General features: G+C 39.3%; 1 protein-coding gene across 2 annotated transcripts; it reads left to right on the top strand.

Moving 5' to 3' along the window:
- Window positions 1-552: 552 nt before the first annotated feature.
- On the top strand, window positions 553-15,209 carry Coq8 (ubiquinone biosynthesis protein COQ8, mitochondrial). 2 transcript variants are annotated; one of them, XM_074100009.1, is made up of 10 exons: window positions 553-716; window positions 2,022-2,302; window positions 2,707-2,920; window positions 3,440-3,649; window positions 4,716-4,831; window positions 6,418-6,580; window positions 7,876-8,078; window positions 9,706-9,858; window positions 10,566-10,673; window positions 11,613-15,209. In XM_074100009.1, exons 2-10 carry the CDS (start codon window positions 2,036-2,038, stop codon window positions 11,787-11,789), a joined length of 1,611 nt encoding a protein of 536 aa, XP_073956110.1. In that variant the 5' UTR covers window positions 553-716; window positions 2,022-2,035; the 3' UTR covers window positions 11,790-15,209. The 2 variants fall into 2 exon arrangements, with proteins under 2 accessions (XP_073956110.1, XP_073956101.1); XM_074100000.1 differs by having other exon boundaries at window positions 1,751-2,302.
- Window positions 15,210-15,285: the final 76 nt, after the last annotated feature.

Raw genomic sequence — 15,285 nt, 5'->3', positions numbered from 1 at the left:
AATATGACCACTAATATAAGCGATTCTCACTGGAAATATTAGTTGGCGTGATATGCAAGTATGACCACCAAGAAACGGGGGATCCGACTAGCGCGGCAGCCCTGTGAAGTTAGTCCGTCCACACGATGAGGCCGAATACCTGTAGCTTCATACCTAAAATTCGGAGTGCGTCATGCCTGGTACGGGACAATAACACGTAAATGAGCGACACTACAGCTCTTCCGAACGATATCACTTTTCATCACGGGCGTCGTAATTATAAGTAACACCAAAGAAAGAGAATGATACAATCGTTATGTTTTGGATAATTACTTTTTGCAAGTTATTTATATCGTTGAAACCACAGACATCATATGAATGTTTATATGAAGTCCGTGTTTGAAACTTGAAACACGACTTTCTCTATAAGTAGTAATACTATTTGAACACGATTTCAACTCTTCTGGAAAAGTTGAGGTACTTAGTATGAACTAGCTCCTTAGCTTTTCCATCTGGAAAAAATTAAATAAAAAAACAGTCGACCTTCTGTCAAATCTGTCAATGTCAAACAAACTCAAAACACTTGAAGTGTTCAGAGGGAGGAATTTACCGATTTCTCAAACTTTCGTCTTGAGTAAACAAATTACAAATTATGTTAATCATTAACTTGGAAGAAGCCTCAGTTTTGTGAAACATTTTAAATACTGTATCATATAAAATAGGAGAATAAATCGCCGGTGAGTTTCGTTTCATTTACTTTCGTTAAAACCAGTCACACCTGCTATTTCTAACAGGCATTTTTCTCTAAAACCAGGGTTATTTGATGTATGTAGTATATTATATTAATTTATGATCTGTTAAAAGAAATAGTTTTATAACATTGTTATGTTATTTTTTTATAATATTATGCAATAACCTGTCCGTGAGATCATAAGGCCTTGATGGTTTGCAACGTTCTTTAACCGCCTACATGCATGTGCAATTAAGCCATGAGTTATGAATTTTATACAAGGTGTTCCTAAGGCAAACAGGTAATTAGCTTTGCATTCTTTTGGACTGACAAACTGTTTATTCTCCTGGCTGAAAAGCTTTGTACCCATAGCCAAAAAAATTAAAAAGTTGTGAATCTCATAAAAATATCAGCATTACAGCTGCAATAATGACTACGGAAATAATAGTTCACATTAGTTTCTAAAAACTAAAACAATGCAATAAAGGATTTTCATACATTTTTCCGGCTCTAGAGCAGAAAAGTCCCGCTTTGTGCTGGGTATTTAGTGTGGTTATGATGAAATTAAAGGAAGAAGGAAGAAAAAGTATAATATATAATATATATTTGGGTTCGATTCCCGGCCGGGGCAGATATTTGTATGAATAATTCGAATGTTTGTTCTCGGGTCTTGGGTGTTTAATATGTATTTAAGTATGTATTTATCTATATAAGTATGTTTATCCGTTGCCTGGTATCCATAGTACAAGCTTTGCTTAGTTTGGGACTAGGTCAATTGGTGTCAAGTGTCCCATGATATTTATTTATTTATTTATTTATATATGTCATGCTAAACTCAATTAATGACGAGCTATCCTGTTTATTTCACTATCAACTGCCGAATCTAATAGTTCTAATAGTCTAATATAAACTTGCTAGTACTGATCTAAATAATGTGCCATCCTACTCCATGACATTGTCATACATTTACACTATATTTTATTTAACCAATTACTATGCCAATATGTGTAAGTAAATAACGTATTAATCAACTAATTGCAGGCAATGTCTCACATTAACGACTTAATCGGTATAGTCAGGGGCCTGAGATTGGTTGTGGAGGCTGGAGCCAAGCTTCAGCAAGAGAGCTCTCGATTAATATGGAATAACTCCAGCATCAAGGCTTTTGCACAAAACTGTCCGACTAACCCCGTAGCTAACTACAAACCAAACCCCGACTTCGGTAAAGAGCTGCTTGACCGAGCTCTAGTGGTCGCACACGGCTTTAGACAATACGCTGTAATGAACGTGCCCAATTTTAACACTGAATCAGAAACAAAAGCAGACATGGATCCGCGGATGAAGGAAGAAATCGAGGAGCTCAATAGAGAATTTAACAGGACATTTGAAAGTTTGGAGAAGTCTCAGAGTAAAGAAATTCCTTCTGTGCTCAATGCTGAAGCACCTCTTGAGAGAGTAGTGGAATCTATGCGGAAGGTTGAGAGTGGAAGTATCCCGAATGTCACTACGACAGTGGAAGACATTGTTCCCAGACCAGCCCCTGGTCCCACAGCAGTTCCGAAGCCAGTTGCAAAGAAAAAGATCAGAGTATCAGTAAGTATTTTTTATTTTCATTTGTTTACCTACAAAGTAGGTAGTTGTAGTTGTATTTAAGTACCTGGGTACCATAGTTTTGTTCGGGCTAAAACTCGCATACACGAGGTTTCCCAGAGATAAGACAAAGATATTAATTGATTGTTCGCCCCTGACAACCTCCACATAACTAATTTCATGAAAATCATTGGAATTGTTTTGAGATCCCCGAAATAAATATATAAAAATTGTTTATTACGCTCTTGAACTGTTTGGGTATGATATCGCTATTACGTTCAAGCAAAAAACAAAAGATTTACCTACTCCTATCATTGAGTTTGACCGGCACGGATACAGTAATGATAATAATTACTAAGATATTATTTTCCTCGAAACGCCATCCTGTACGAAATTCCGTTTTACAGCTAAGCGAGAACTCGAAGGCTCGTGTAGTGCCTTCGTCCCGACTCGGGCGCATGTTCTCTTTCGGCTCCCTCGCCGCCGGCTTGGGCGTGGGTACGGTCGCCCAATACGCCCGTAACACACTCCAGTCCGTCACGGGCCGCGAGGAAGCACCTAATGCGTTCCTATCGCCAGCAAATGCTGAACGAATCGTGGACACACTCTGCAAAGTTAGAGGTAAGAGATGACACTTGCTTCACTTGTTTTGTTTCCAGGGCTTTGGTATACACTGTCTATGATGAAGAGTTGGTATAGTGGTTTCTCTTTTGCACTTTTGCATGTAAATAAAAGTGACGGAAAGGTCAGTTTGTAGCACAGGCGTTTACCAGTTAACAAAAAAGTTGCAAATCATCTGTAAAGGTTCTAAATGTGATTATTATAATTATTTTCTTAATAATCCAATTATATATATTTTTTGATATTGTTTGTTTTATTTTTTTTTGATAAGTTTGTGTTTTTATTTTTACCATGCTGTATTTTTTTACCTATAATATGTTTTTGCTGCTGAGGTGAAAAGGTGTACATATTTTTTGCATCTCTTGTGTTTGAATCCCTCGCTGCGCTCTGTATTCTAACTATGAATCACTCGCTATTCGCTTACTCGAGATTCAAAATCAACACTCGCAGAAAAAACTCAGCTCTCTTGTTGCACAAATAACTATTGAAGAGCCTAGATTCACAAATACCAAATTCCAGGTGCGGCGTTGAAGCTAGGCCAGCTTCTAAGTATCCAGGACGAGACGGTGATATCTCCTGAGCTCCAGCGTATCTTCGAGCGCGTCCGCCAGTCCGCGGACTTCATGCCGTCCTGGCAAGTCCAGCAGGTGCTCGTGGCGCAGCTCGGCCCGGACTGGCGCGGCAAAGTGAACCATTTTGAGGAGAGGCCTTTTGCCGCTGCGTCCATAGGTACTTAAATAACTAGCCATTATTTCGCTTGCGTGAACTATGAAAGGAAAGAGAGACGCGAGAGCGAGAGAAAGTTCGTACAGGTTCGCCGAGCTTTTATGCTCATAGTCAAAGATCCGAATTAAACAGGATCTGTTTAATTAATGAAAACTATTTTTTTGTATATTTAATTTACCCTCTGTTTCACCATCCATTTGTTAAATTTATTTGACGGATGAATGTGATGCCGTCTCTGTTTGTTTTGTTCGAATAGACAGAGACGGCATCACATATTTATCCGTCAAATAAAATAGGGATGTTGGGTGACAATCTTTCCTGGCCCGGATAACACCGACAATTGGAAATACCGGCCCTATTTTTGTGTACACGCCCATAGAAACTGACAGGAGCTTCTATGGGCGTGTACACGAAAAACAGGGTCGGTATTTCCATCCCGGTATTATCCGGGCCGGGAAAGAGTGTCACCCGGGATGTTGACACCACCAATCAATTGACGTACTTTTTATGAGCTGTCAAAACACAATTCTCCCATAAAGTTTGAATGAAAATAGCAACTTATGACGTCACTTGTTCGCACACTCAATCAACTATTTATTTGTTTTAAAGCAACAAAAAATCCAATTTTGCAGTTAATCGAAAATTAATCTGGTTTTCAGGGCTAAAATAAAGTGTTTTTTTACTGGAGTCGTGTCTTCGAATTATTTTTAATGGTGTCAACATCCCTATTAATCAATGGGTGGTGAAACAGCATCATCATCATCCCAGCCTATATACGTCCCACTGCTGGGCACAGGCCTCCTCTCAGAAGGGCCGTAGTTCCCACGCGGGCCCAGTGCGGATTGGGAACTTCACACACACCATTGAATTGCTTCGCAGGTTTGTGCAGGTTTCCTCACGATGTTCTCCTTCACCGTAAAGCTCGTGGTAAATTTCAAATTTATTACCGCACATTGAATTTAGCCGGGGTTTGAACCCACGATCCTCTGCTTGAGAGGCCATAGGGCAAACCACTCGGCCACCACGGCTTTTACGGCACGATGGTGATGGTTTTCTATGGTATTCTCAGGTCAGGTCCACTTGGCGACGCTCCATAACGGCACAGAGGTAGCAATGAAGGTGCAATACCCCGGTGTCGCGAAAGGCATCAACAGCGACATTGACAATCTCGTCGGAGTGTTGAAGGTAATTTATAAACATCGCTTGATGTTCCCAGACATCGTCAGATGCTGCAAACGCACATGTGCGTCCTGCTGGGCTACTACGGAACTCGCAAATCGAAGTTCGTATCGCACCGTCCCTTTCACTCGCGTATTAAATGACATAAGCGTCAGCGGGACGGCAACATACGAAGTTCGAGTTTTGCACTTCGTGGTATATTCATATTCATATTCGTTTATTCATAAAATTAAAAATTTTACATGTCAAATATTTAAGGCCTGACTTCTAGATATGACAGATAAATGTTCATATTTTTTTTGTTTTAACCGCCCCAGGTCCCGCCACTGTCGTATACATGACCAACATTCAACTTGAAATTAATCCTTCTGCAATGGAATTGACAAGATTTCATATTTCTAAGACTATAATTTGATTCGTTCTCTGTATTTTGGAAAGAGAAAAACGCTGATATTTTTAAAATTTCGCTACAACTATTTTTTTTTTTTTTTTTTTTAAGATTTGCTTATTCTAAAAGGGCATAACTCCAAAACTACGACACAATAGATCTATTACTTTTGTCTAGTCTCTTAAAAAAAAGATCACGTAAATCTGACGTAGACGTTGCATAGAGACAATATCAAAATGATGACAGCTCCTTTTTCTGGTGATAAAGGCAAAGGAAACATATCTATTCTGTTGTAGTGTTGGCAAATTCAGACATATTTTTTAAATTTTTTCGTATTTTTTTTTTAATATGGAGAAATCAATTATAATAAATATTTTCCCATGTTCAGGAGGCAAAACTCTTTCGATTCCTGTAGTAATTAAAAGATGTTAAAAAAATGAAATCTTGTCAATTAAAAATCAAGTTGAGTTGTCTCTGGTTTTTCTGTGGCGTACAGAGCATGTCACTTCGTTTGTTTTGTGGCGGTGAAGAGGGTAATTGACAAAAAAAATACATGTTCTGATAATCTGTCTAAAAATTTCTAGGACTATAACTTATTGCCCCCTTTTTAGGGTTCCGTAGTCAACTAGGCACCCTTATAGTTTCGCCATGTCTGTCCGTCTGTATCTCTGTCTGTCTGTGGCTAAGCTCAGAGACCGAGACCGTTAGTACTAGAAAGCTGGAATTTGGCGTGTAATATACATATCAGTCACGCCGATGAAGTGGTAAAATAAAGAAAATAAAAATATTTTTTTAGGGTAAGGTATGTACCTCCCATACACGTTGAGTGGGGATGATTTTTCACTTCCACCCTATGTTGTGGGGTATCGTTGGATAGGTATTTAAAAATGAATAAGGGTTTCCAAAAACCATTTTTTGATAGTGAATATTTTCGGGGATATTCACTCCGACCGAAAGTTCAAAAAAATTTCCCTCCCCCTCTAACTTTTGAATCGCACGTCTAAAAAATATAAAAAAAATCACGGAAGTTAAGCTTAATAAAAACTTTCTAGGAAAATTATTTTCAAGTTAATCCGTTTAGCAGTTTTTAACTTTTTGTAAAAAATGATTTCTAAGGCAAAGTTAAGTTAAGGCAAGGTCGGGAACTACGGAACCCTACACTGAGCACGGCCCGACATGCTCTTGACCGGTTTTGTTTGTCTAGGTGTGGAACGTGTTCCCCAAAGGCATGTTCGTGGACAACATAGTGGAGGTCGCAAAGAAGGAGTTATCGTGGGAAGTAGACTACTTCCGGGAGGCCGAGTGCACCAAGAAGTTCAAGCAGCTCCTGGCGCCATATCCTGAGTACTTTGTGCCTGACGTCATTGGTAAGTTGTAGCCTCTTAAGTCCCAACTGGACGCTGTTTTGTACCTAATACTGAGTCAACTCACTGTCATTTTGCAATACAATGTCAACTGTTAAAATTATTTCCTAAATCAGTTGTCTCACCGCCGGCGAGGAAACGATTGGCTATCGACTATTTTCTCGCTCAAGAAACGAACAAAAGATATAAGATCCTGTGTGAGTAAAAGAGACATATATATTAATAGTTGATCGCTGGCGGTTCACACTGCCGGCGAGAACTCGCTTTACATCTTTTGTCGCAGCGACAAGAGCTATAAAACTCGCTCATCGCTATTAGCTTGGCGGCCGCCCGGCTCGAGCGAGTGGAGCGAGTAATCGCCCGTCGTGCTCGAACACTCGCTTTTCACTGCTCGCCCACTCGTTTCTAGTTACTCGCTCTGCTCGCTTCTCGCTCATCGTCGGCGGTGGGACAAGTGCCTAAGGGTTGACATTGTATTTGTAGAATTAACCAGGGTTGACACACTATTGCATAACAGTGTGCAACTTTGACCTGTGGCCTCTCAAGCAGAGGATCATGGGTTCAGACCCCGGCTAGCATTCTGTGTTTTTCGAAACTCATGTGCGAAATTACATTTGATATTTGCCACGAGCTTTACGGTGGAGGAAAACATCGTACAGACCTGCGAAGTAATTCGATTTTGTTTGTAAAGTTTACAATCGGCACTGGCCCCGCATGGGAACTACGGCCCAAGCCCTCTCATCCCGAGAGAAGGCCTGTGCCCAGCAGTGGGACAGAGTTTCTTAAAAAAAACTGCTACTTGTAATTAGTTATAATATACGCTACCAACGTGCTTAAGGTCTCTAACCCACTACACCGTATCATGCCGTCATGGCGTCGGTTTGGTTACGAAACTTGCTAGTGGGCGTTGTCTCTTACTTTTCGATACAAATAATATAAAAAACAATCATGGTCAAATTTCATGACTCTTGTTTGACAGATTTTATCCCTATCCCGTGGGAATATCGGAATAAAAAGTAGGCTATTTTTTATTCCAGATGTCCAGCTATCTACATACCAAATTTCATGACTCTACGGCCAGCGGTTGTTATTTAGAGATTTTATCCCTATCCCGTGGGAATATCGGGATAAAAGCTATCCTATGTTTTCATCCAGGTTATAAACTAACTTTTTGCCAAATATCCAAATCCGTCAGAAGAAGAAGTCGAAACAAGTAACAAACATACTCACTCACTCACTCACTCACTCACAAACTTTTACATTTATGATATTAGTTGGTTTTATTTGCCAATCCCCAGACGAGCTCTGCGCCCAAGAAGTGATAACCACGGAGCTGATTGACGGCGTGCCTCTCGACAAGTTTTTCGACGCGCCGTATGGGACACGGCACGACATCGCCTATAAGATAATGCAGCTGTGCCTGCGAGAGATGTTCGTGCTGCGCTGCATGCAGACAGATCCCAACTGGGCAAACTTCTTCTACAACCCCAACACCAAACAGGTAGCTTAGGGTGCCGTTCAATCGTCATACAAACTTTTAGCATAATTTCATGTTACTATGTTCAAAAATAATAATATTCATTTAGTATAAAAGAGCATTTCTAAAAAAGTTTGTACATTTGATTTGCGATTCCGATTTGGATAAAAATTTGCAGGTATGTAGAGTGAACGATACTGAGTCGTAATAACATAGTCTCTCAAAATGTCCCAATTGGTTTGTATGGAAATTTTCCATACAAATTAATTGGGACATTTCGGTAGACTATGTTATTTAAATCTACCTGCAAATTTTTACCCAAATCGGAGTCGCAAATCAAATGTACAAACTTTTTTAGAGATGCTCAAAAAATAATTTCATATTTTAACAGAGCATAAGCTTTAAATAATATAACTTTCATTAGTTATAACAACAATTGCTATAATGCTTATAAACATTAAATAATTTCATTTCGAATATCCGGTTATCCATATAATGATTAAAATCTATAACAACATTTAGAATAATGATTCGACGCCTAGACGGTATAAAATCATGCGTGCCAAATGTAAAAAAAAAAAATTTGATTTGTGCGAGCGAGCAAGACCGTTCGGAGCAGAAGCGACTCGGGTAGGTTAGGTTCGATGTTAGGTTTTTTTTTATAGCCCGGATAATATTGCTTCACAAATGATCTTTGCTGTTGGATTGTTGCCAGGCGTTTGTACTTTTCGATCATTATCCTCAATGTGTTTGTATAAAAATTGTTTATTATTAATATTACTATACGGTACTTTAATATGTATAAGGCAATTATGAAAAGTGAATAATGTGATTTGAAAAATTCGGCAATTTTGTTTTTAAACATTCTCAATATTTCGACAGATTGAAATTCTGATATTTGTGTTATGAGAAATGAAAATCTGCAAATCGTTGTAATGACGAACATTACATACCCGTAGCTTAGGGTCTACGCTAGCTAGCGATGCAAATTCGCAACGCAGAAAACTGCGACACGAATTGCTGCGATGCGATTTCGTGCAGCAAGGCGTCTGTCTCCCTTCCACGATTCGGGTGACCATTCTATCGATGACCGTCAAACGTACTGAACGTCTTTTGTAAACTAGGTCGTGACATGGATCTTAAATAGAAGTGCGCATTCGGTTATTGCTACAAATATACAGGAAAAAGATGTAACATAACATCGCAAGAATGCGCGAAGCGAATCAATTTGCGAGTTCTTACGTTGCGTCGTGCAAGTTTCTTGATATGACCCATCTTGAAATAACCAATTCTTGAAATTACCACTTCTTGAAATGACCAATTCTTAAAATGACCACTTCTTGAAATAACAAATTTTTAAAATGACCGCTTCTTGAAATGACCATTTATATATATAAATTGGCTTTTTTTAGGGCAAGTTGATATGGAGAAAAAGTATGAATTGTAGTTATTTATTGGAATTGGTGAATATCATTCGAGTTTCGGTTTCAACGTACAGGAATGATGGATCAAGCAAGTCAAGTCAAAGACTTAGGACTGGTTTGGTTGCTTTACATTTGGCAACTTTTTATAATCTCTAGGGTTGGGGCAGCTGCCCCTCCCTGCTCCCCCTGGCGACGCCCTTGTTTCTCACCTTTACTTTTTTTCTCAGGTAATACTCCTGGACTTTGGCGCGACGCGCGAGTACTCTAAAGAGTTCATGGACCAGTACATCGAGATAATAAAGGCCGCGTCGGACGGCGACCGCGCCGCCATACTGCGCATGTCCAAGGAAATGAAGTTCCTCACCGGCTACGAGTCTAAAGTGAGTGATGGTTAAGGTCTGTTTCGTCTAGTTCCCTATACGTTAAATCGATTCATTAGACTCTAATGAATCGATTCCTTTTTCGAGGTCTGTTTCGTCTAGTTCCCTATACGTCTAAATCGATTCATTAGACTCTAATGAATCGATTCCTTTTTCGAGGTCTGTTTCGTTTAGTTCCCCGTTCGTCTAAATCGATTCCTTGTTTGTTCGCATCCCCGTTAATCTATTGATATAGCTTAGTCTCTTAACCTAAACTGTTTGGGTTGGAGAAACATAGGTTGGGTTAGAGTTGTGTCAAAGCCGGAAGCGCCTCCGCCATGCGGAATAGGAGCACCGCGAAAAGGGCGAACGATTCAGAATAAGAGTATCAACCTCCGTTGAGAAGAATCCGGTAAGAAACCCAACAAGGTATATTTTTTTTAAAACAGATTTACAATGTCATTAACATTTTTGAAGCTTGCTTTACATAATAGCATAGTTATAAAGGTTTGAAATTCAAGATTAGACAGTGAAAGACATACTTGCATGTGACGTCACGTGCAAGTAGCGGTATTGCAGCATAGAGAAATAGTGTTTAAAAGAGAGATTTAAAGATCAAAAAAACACTAAATCCAATCGAATTTGTCTTACTCTTCGCTAAACATTGACTGTGTGTCTATATTTTCATAATCCAGGAGTTGATGATCAAATTGATCAAATTCGTTTAGATCATGGAGGAAACGCACGTGGATACAGTGATGATAATGGGCGAGGTGTTCACCAACACGAGCGGCGAGTTCGACTTCGGGACGCAGCGCACCACGAGGCGTATTCAGGTACGTTTCATAGCTCAGCGGCTGTTGAGCTTTATTGTTATCGGTGCTGTGGCAAAGTTCAACTCAAGTGGTGTGAAGCGAAGGTAGACAGCGCCAGTAGCTTGCATTTGCACGCACCCGCCTTCTACTCTCATGGCAACACTAGCGCTGCCTACCCTCATGGCAATACTAGCGCTGTCTACTACCCTCATGGCAATACTAGCGCTATCTACGTTCATTGCAGCACTAGCGCTGCCTACCCTCATAGAAATACTAGCGCTGCCTACCCTCATGGAAATACTAGCGCTGCCTACCCTCACGGCAACACTAGCGCTGTCTACCCTCATGGCAATACTAGCGCTGTCTACCCTCATGGCAATACTAGCGCTGTCTACCCTCATGGCAATACTAGCGCTGTCTACCCTCATGGCAATACTAGCGCTGTCTACCCTCATGGCAATACTAGCGCTGTCTACCCTCATGGCAATACTAGCGCTGTCTACCCTCATGGCAACACTAGCGCTGTCTACCCTCATGGCAACACTAGCGCTGTCTACCCTCATGGCAACACTAGCGCTGTCTACCCTCATGGCAATACTAGCGCTGTCTACCCTCATGGCAATACTAACGCTGTCTACCCTCATGGCAATGCTAGCGCTGTCTACCCTCATGGCAATACTAGCGCTGTCTACCCTCATGGCAACACTAGCGCTGCCTACCCTCATGGCAATACTAGCGCTGTCTACGTTCATTACAGCACTAGCGCTGCCTACTCTCATGGCAATACTACCGCTGCCTGCTCAGTTGCAAAACATCGCGTATGTATCACGTAAGGCAAAACATGAAGGAAAGATTATACTAGTTCTTACGTTTCATCAAATACTTGCTCTAAAAAGTCCCATAATGCCCAAAATGTCTCGGCTAACCGACTGTACCATTAAAGAATTCTCATAACTTCAGGCACTAGTACCAACGATTCTGAGCCACCGTCTCTGCCCGCCGCCCGAGGAAATTTACTCGCTGCACCGCAAACTATCCGGGGTATTCCTTCTCTGCTCCAAAATGAAGATCAAGATGAATTGCCGGGACATGTTCCAGGAAATCTATGAACAGTACAAAACTAACAGCGTTAGGTAATACAACTTGTTTACCAGTTTTTTTAAGGTCAGATAAATGCAGCATAAAATATAGACAAATAAATCGCTTCGTCATACGGCGAAGGTGCCCAATAGACTTGCCGCGTTGAACCGCGATATACAACCTTTGCACCAGAAAAGCATCTGTACTGTATAAACCTTAGTTCCATCAGGAAATAAGACACGATAATGTAAGATAACAACGTAAATTGTGCATTTAATCCTCAGATTATTCGATTTTGCTAGGTTTGTTTTACGACAAAACTTGTAAAGAATTTGACGACAAGAAATCTTACAATAGATGAGTCTTACGGAGAACGCTGGTAAATGAATAATCTGACGATTAGCGAAACTGGTTAACAAAATGATTGATGATAAAGAATCGTATACAAACAGCACCTGATAGACTAAGATTTTGTGTTATAAAAGACTCGAGCCGGTTAAAGGCTTGCCTTGGTACTTGACTCCGAGAAGGCTAAAACGCCCATTCGATCTCAAATCAAATTTTATTTAAGAGCCTTTAAGTCAAAGTCAAAATATATTTATTCAATTTAGGCCTTATGACATGATCGTCAAAAAATATCTACCAATGATTCGGAAAAACCTTTGTTGTCCGGCAAGAAACTCAACGTGGTCTAACCTTAACTTTAAAACTTACTAGGCGAAATAAAGGTCTACGCTATAAAAGGCTCAAGTCTTTTGCAAAAATGTTGAGGCATATTAAAGTCTATTTCTACCTTCCAATCCTTTTAGCCTTAGACTCTAAGACCAAAACGAAGGATAAAAGAGAAGAATACAATTTTGACACAAAATATGGTCTCGGGTGTAATTTTGCCCTTAGGAGGTCAAACTTTTGGATCGAATGTAGTAAACAAAAATTATTAAAACGCTAGTCTTAAATAAAAGGCTTGAGCTTTAAAAAAGGATTGAGTCTTTTTTAAAAACATTAGCCTTTTAAAATGAATAGCTCTTAGCAAGCCTTTTCCGTCAACTTAGCTCTAAAAAGGGCTCTTGACTCGAGTCTTTCCGAACACAACTTGGAAATCACGAAGTATTTAAATTGGTAACGATCTCCTAAGCGGTCTACTCTAGCTAGCTGCCAGATAGGAAAGCACAATGAGGGCTAAAAGGGGTCTATATCGACTGGTCGAAAATTGTTAGTCATAATGTAATATTTGTCATAATGTTTGACATAATTCTTTTTTTTCTCTGAGACCATTTATTTTTCAGAATTGTTCAAAAACAAACCTAACGTAACCTATAATGTTCTACAGGCTGACCATTTAAAATTTTATGAAAAATGTATGGTTTCAGCGGAAAAAAAATTACTAACAAAAATTATGACAAACATTACATTATGACTATTTATGACTTATAAAATTATGATAGTCGAAAGGATCCCGAGGTAAAAGACAGGCAAAATACCGCTAGATGGCGTAAGCAATATTTCGCCTGTCTTTTAGCCCTCATTTCCGCTTCGTTGCTAGCTACCAAATCTGGCTACGAGATGGAGTTAAAGGGTAGAAGGCCATTAAGGAGACGGTTGCCAAAGTCGTGACCTTCTAGTGTAAGAATAAAATGTATCTAACGGTTACACAATGCTACAGATGAGTAGCAAAGTCTAACCTTTGGAATTTGAGGCATTGCGGGTTTTTATGACAGGCTAAATACTTGGTGCTTTCGTGAGGTCCGTTTGCCAATTTTGACTGTCACGATTGTGATTGGTTGAATAACTAAATGAGCCAATCGCAAGCAAGACTGTAACATCAAACGGACCTCTCGATATTAACGCCATCTAGCGATGTTTCGCTCTGTCAAGAAACCCTCTTTGACAGCTCTTCCGCGGCCGCTAAGTTATTGTCATTACGAGTAGAGAGGTATTACTCCTTTCAAGCATTTATGTAACGAGTCCGTGGTGGATGGTACGGTCGCCAGCAGATAATAATATATCGGAGCGGCCAAGGTGGTCAAAAATATCGCCACATGCACTCTATTATTTACGGGTTCATGTTTCTATATTTTTCATTTGTTAAATGCGATTCGGTGAACCGCTACAAGGAATTTATGCTTTTGATGTTAAGAAACTAACAAATGATATTTTTGATCACCTTTGCCGCTCCGAAATATCTGACAGCGAGTCTACATAGCGCATAATGTACTTCCATCGGGAAAAGTCGGAATATGACCGCATCCGAAGTGTCAATCAATTATTGTATTAAACGAGTGACATTTTCATATCCATTAATATGAAACTTTATTATTTAGTGTCAAACGTCGAAACGGCTGTACTATGGGTACCGAAGCGGATTGAGAGAGCACTATGATAACCAGGGGTCGGACAAAAAGTGCCGATGACGTCAAACCCCTTGTAGGATGATTTCAAATAGTATTTTTGATTTTCATAAACAATTATCACTTATCATTTATCAACCTCTTTATTAACCGATATGAAAATTATTTTATTCACTGAATTCCATTGATTTATTTACGATTATTTTGTTACTTCATTAATGCTACTTTGTTACTACATGTCACACGGAAGTTTAAATAAAAACATCATCTTGTGTGCAAGATTACGTCATTTTTACGCCATCCGCACTTTTTGTCCGACCCCTGATGATAACGAACTTTTCCGATAAAATACGATGGGAACCGTTATGCATTACTTCTGTAACATGTTGATTAATTTGACTATACTTGTAGCTGCATTTCTACCATGCCCTAGATGGTAACAGAAATATGGGTAATGTAAGAGGGTGGATCAACTATTTCTCGTTGTCATTCTGTCCCGTCAGCGAGGGGACAAAAGTAGTACAGTTGAATAGAAGAAATGTTGTGTCACAATACTAACATGTTTGTTAGATGGCCAATTATATAGGTACTTCGTTTTTTTTAGCATTAGAAGGAGGGTAAACTATCTTGTCGAGTCCTTTTATTGAAAAACGTAATAAAACAGTTATATTACTTATGATACCAAAAAAGTATAAATGATCATATGTCCTTGCTAATTGTTACATATTTGGTGTGACTTATTTTTTAAGTGTTTTCAATAAAAAGACACGTCAAGATCGCTTACCGTCAATCGAATGCTAATAAAACGAAGTATAGAAGGGGCTTAAAACTACGACAAAAATGCATGTTTGGCCAGTTTTAATCCTATAAACTTACGGTTTATAGAGTGACTCAGGAGACCGTAACTATAGCAAAGAGTGACAAGAAAATGTTGATCAACCCAAGAAATAACCTACCTCTTTTAATGGGTTAATGTCGATTAAGGAATAATTTTATTTTAATGAAGTTCATAATTTTAACTAACGTTTTTATTTTTGTCGTTAATGTAAGCTGTGAAAGTATAATTTATTAAAGTTTTAATAAAATAACTTGATTTTTGTTTAACTCTAATTTAAACGCAAGATTTTTACTGACGGGATTTTATTTATGAACTATATTTCACCCGTGCCTTCACACTATCCAGCAGTTGAAGTCACATTCAAATA

This window comes from Choristoneura fumiferana, chromosome Z, assembly GCF_025370935.1.
Source record: "Choristoneura fumiferana chromosome Z, NRCan_CFum_1, whole genome shotgun sequence".
NCBI classification, from domain to species: Eukaryota; Metazoa; Arthropoda; class Insecta; order Lepidoptera; family Tortricidae; genus Choristoneura; species Choristoneura fumiferana.
The sequence above is the reverse complement of the archived record's forward strand: the minus strand, read 5'-3'. Positions and strand labels throughout refer to the sequence as shown.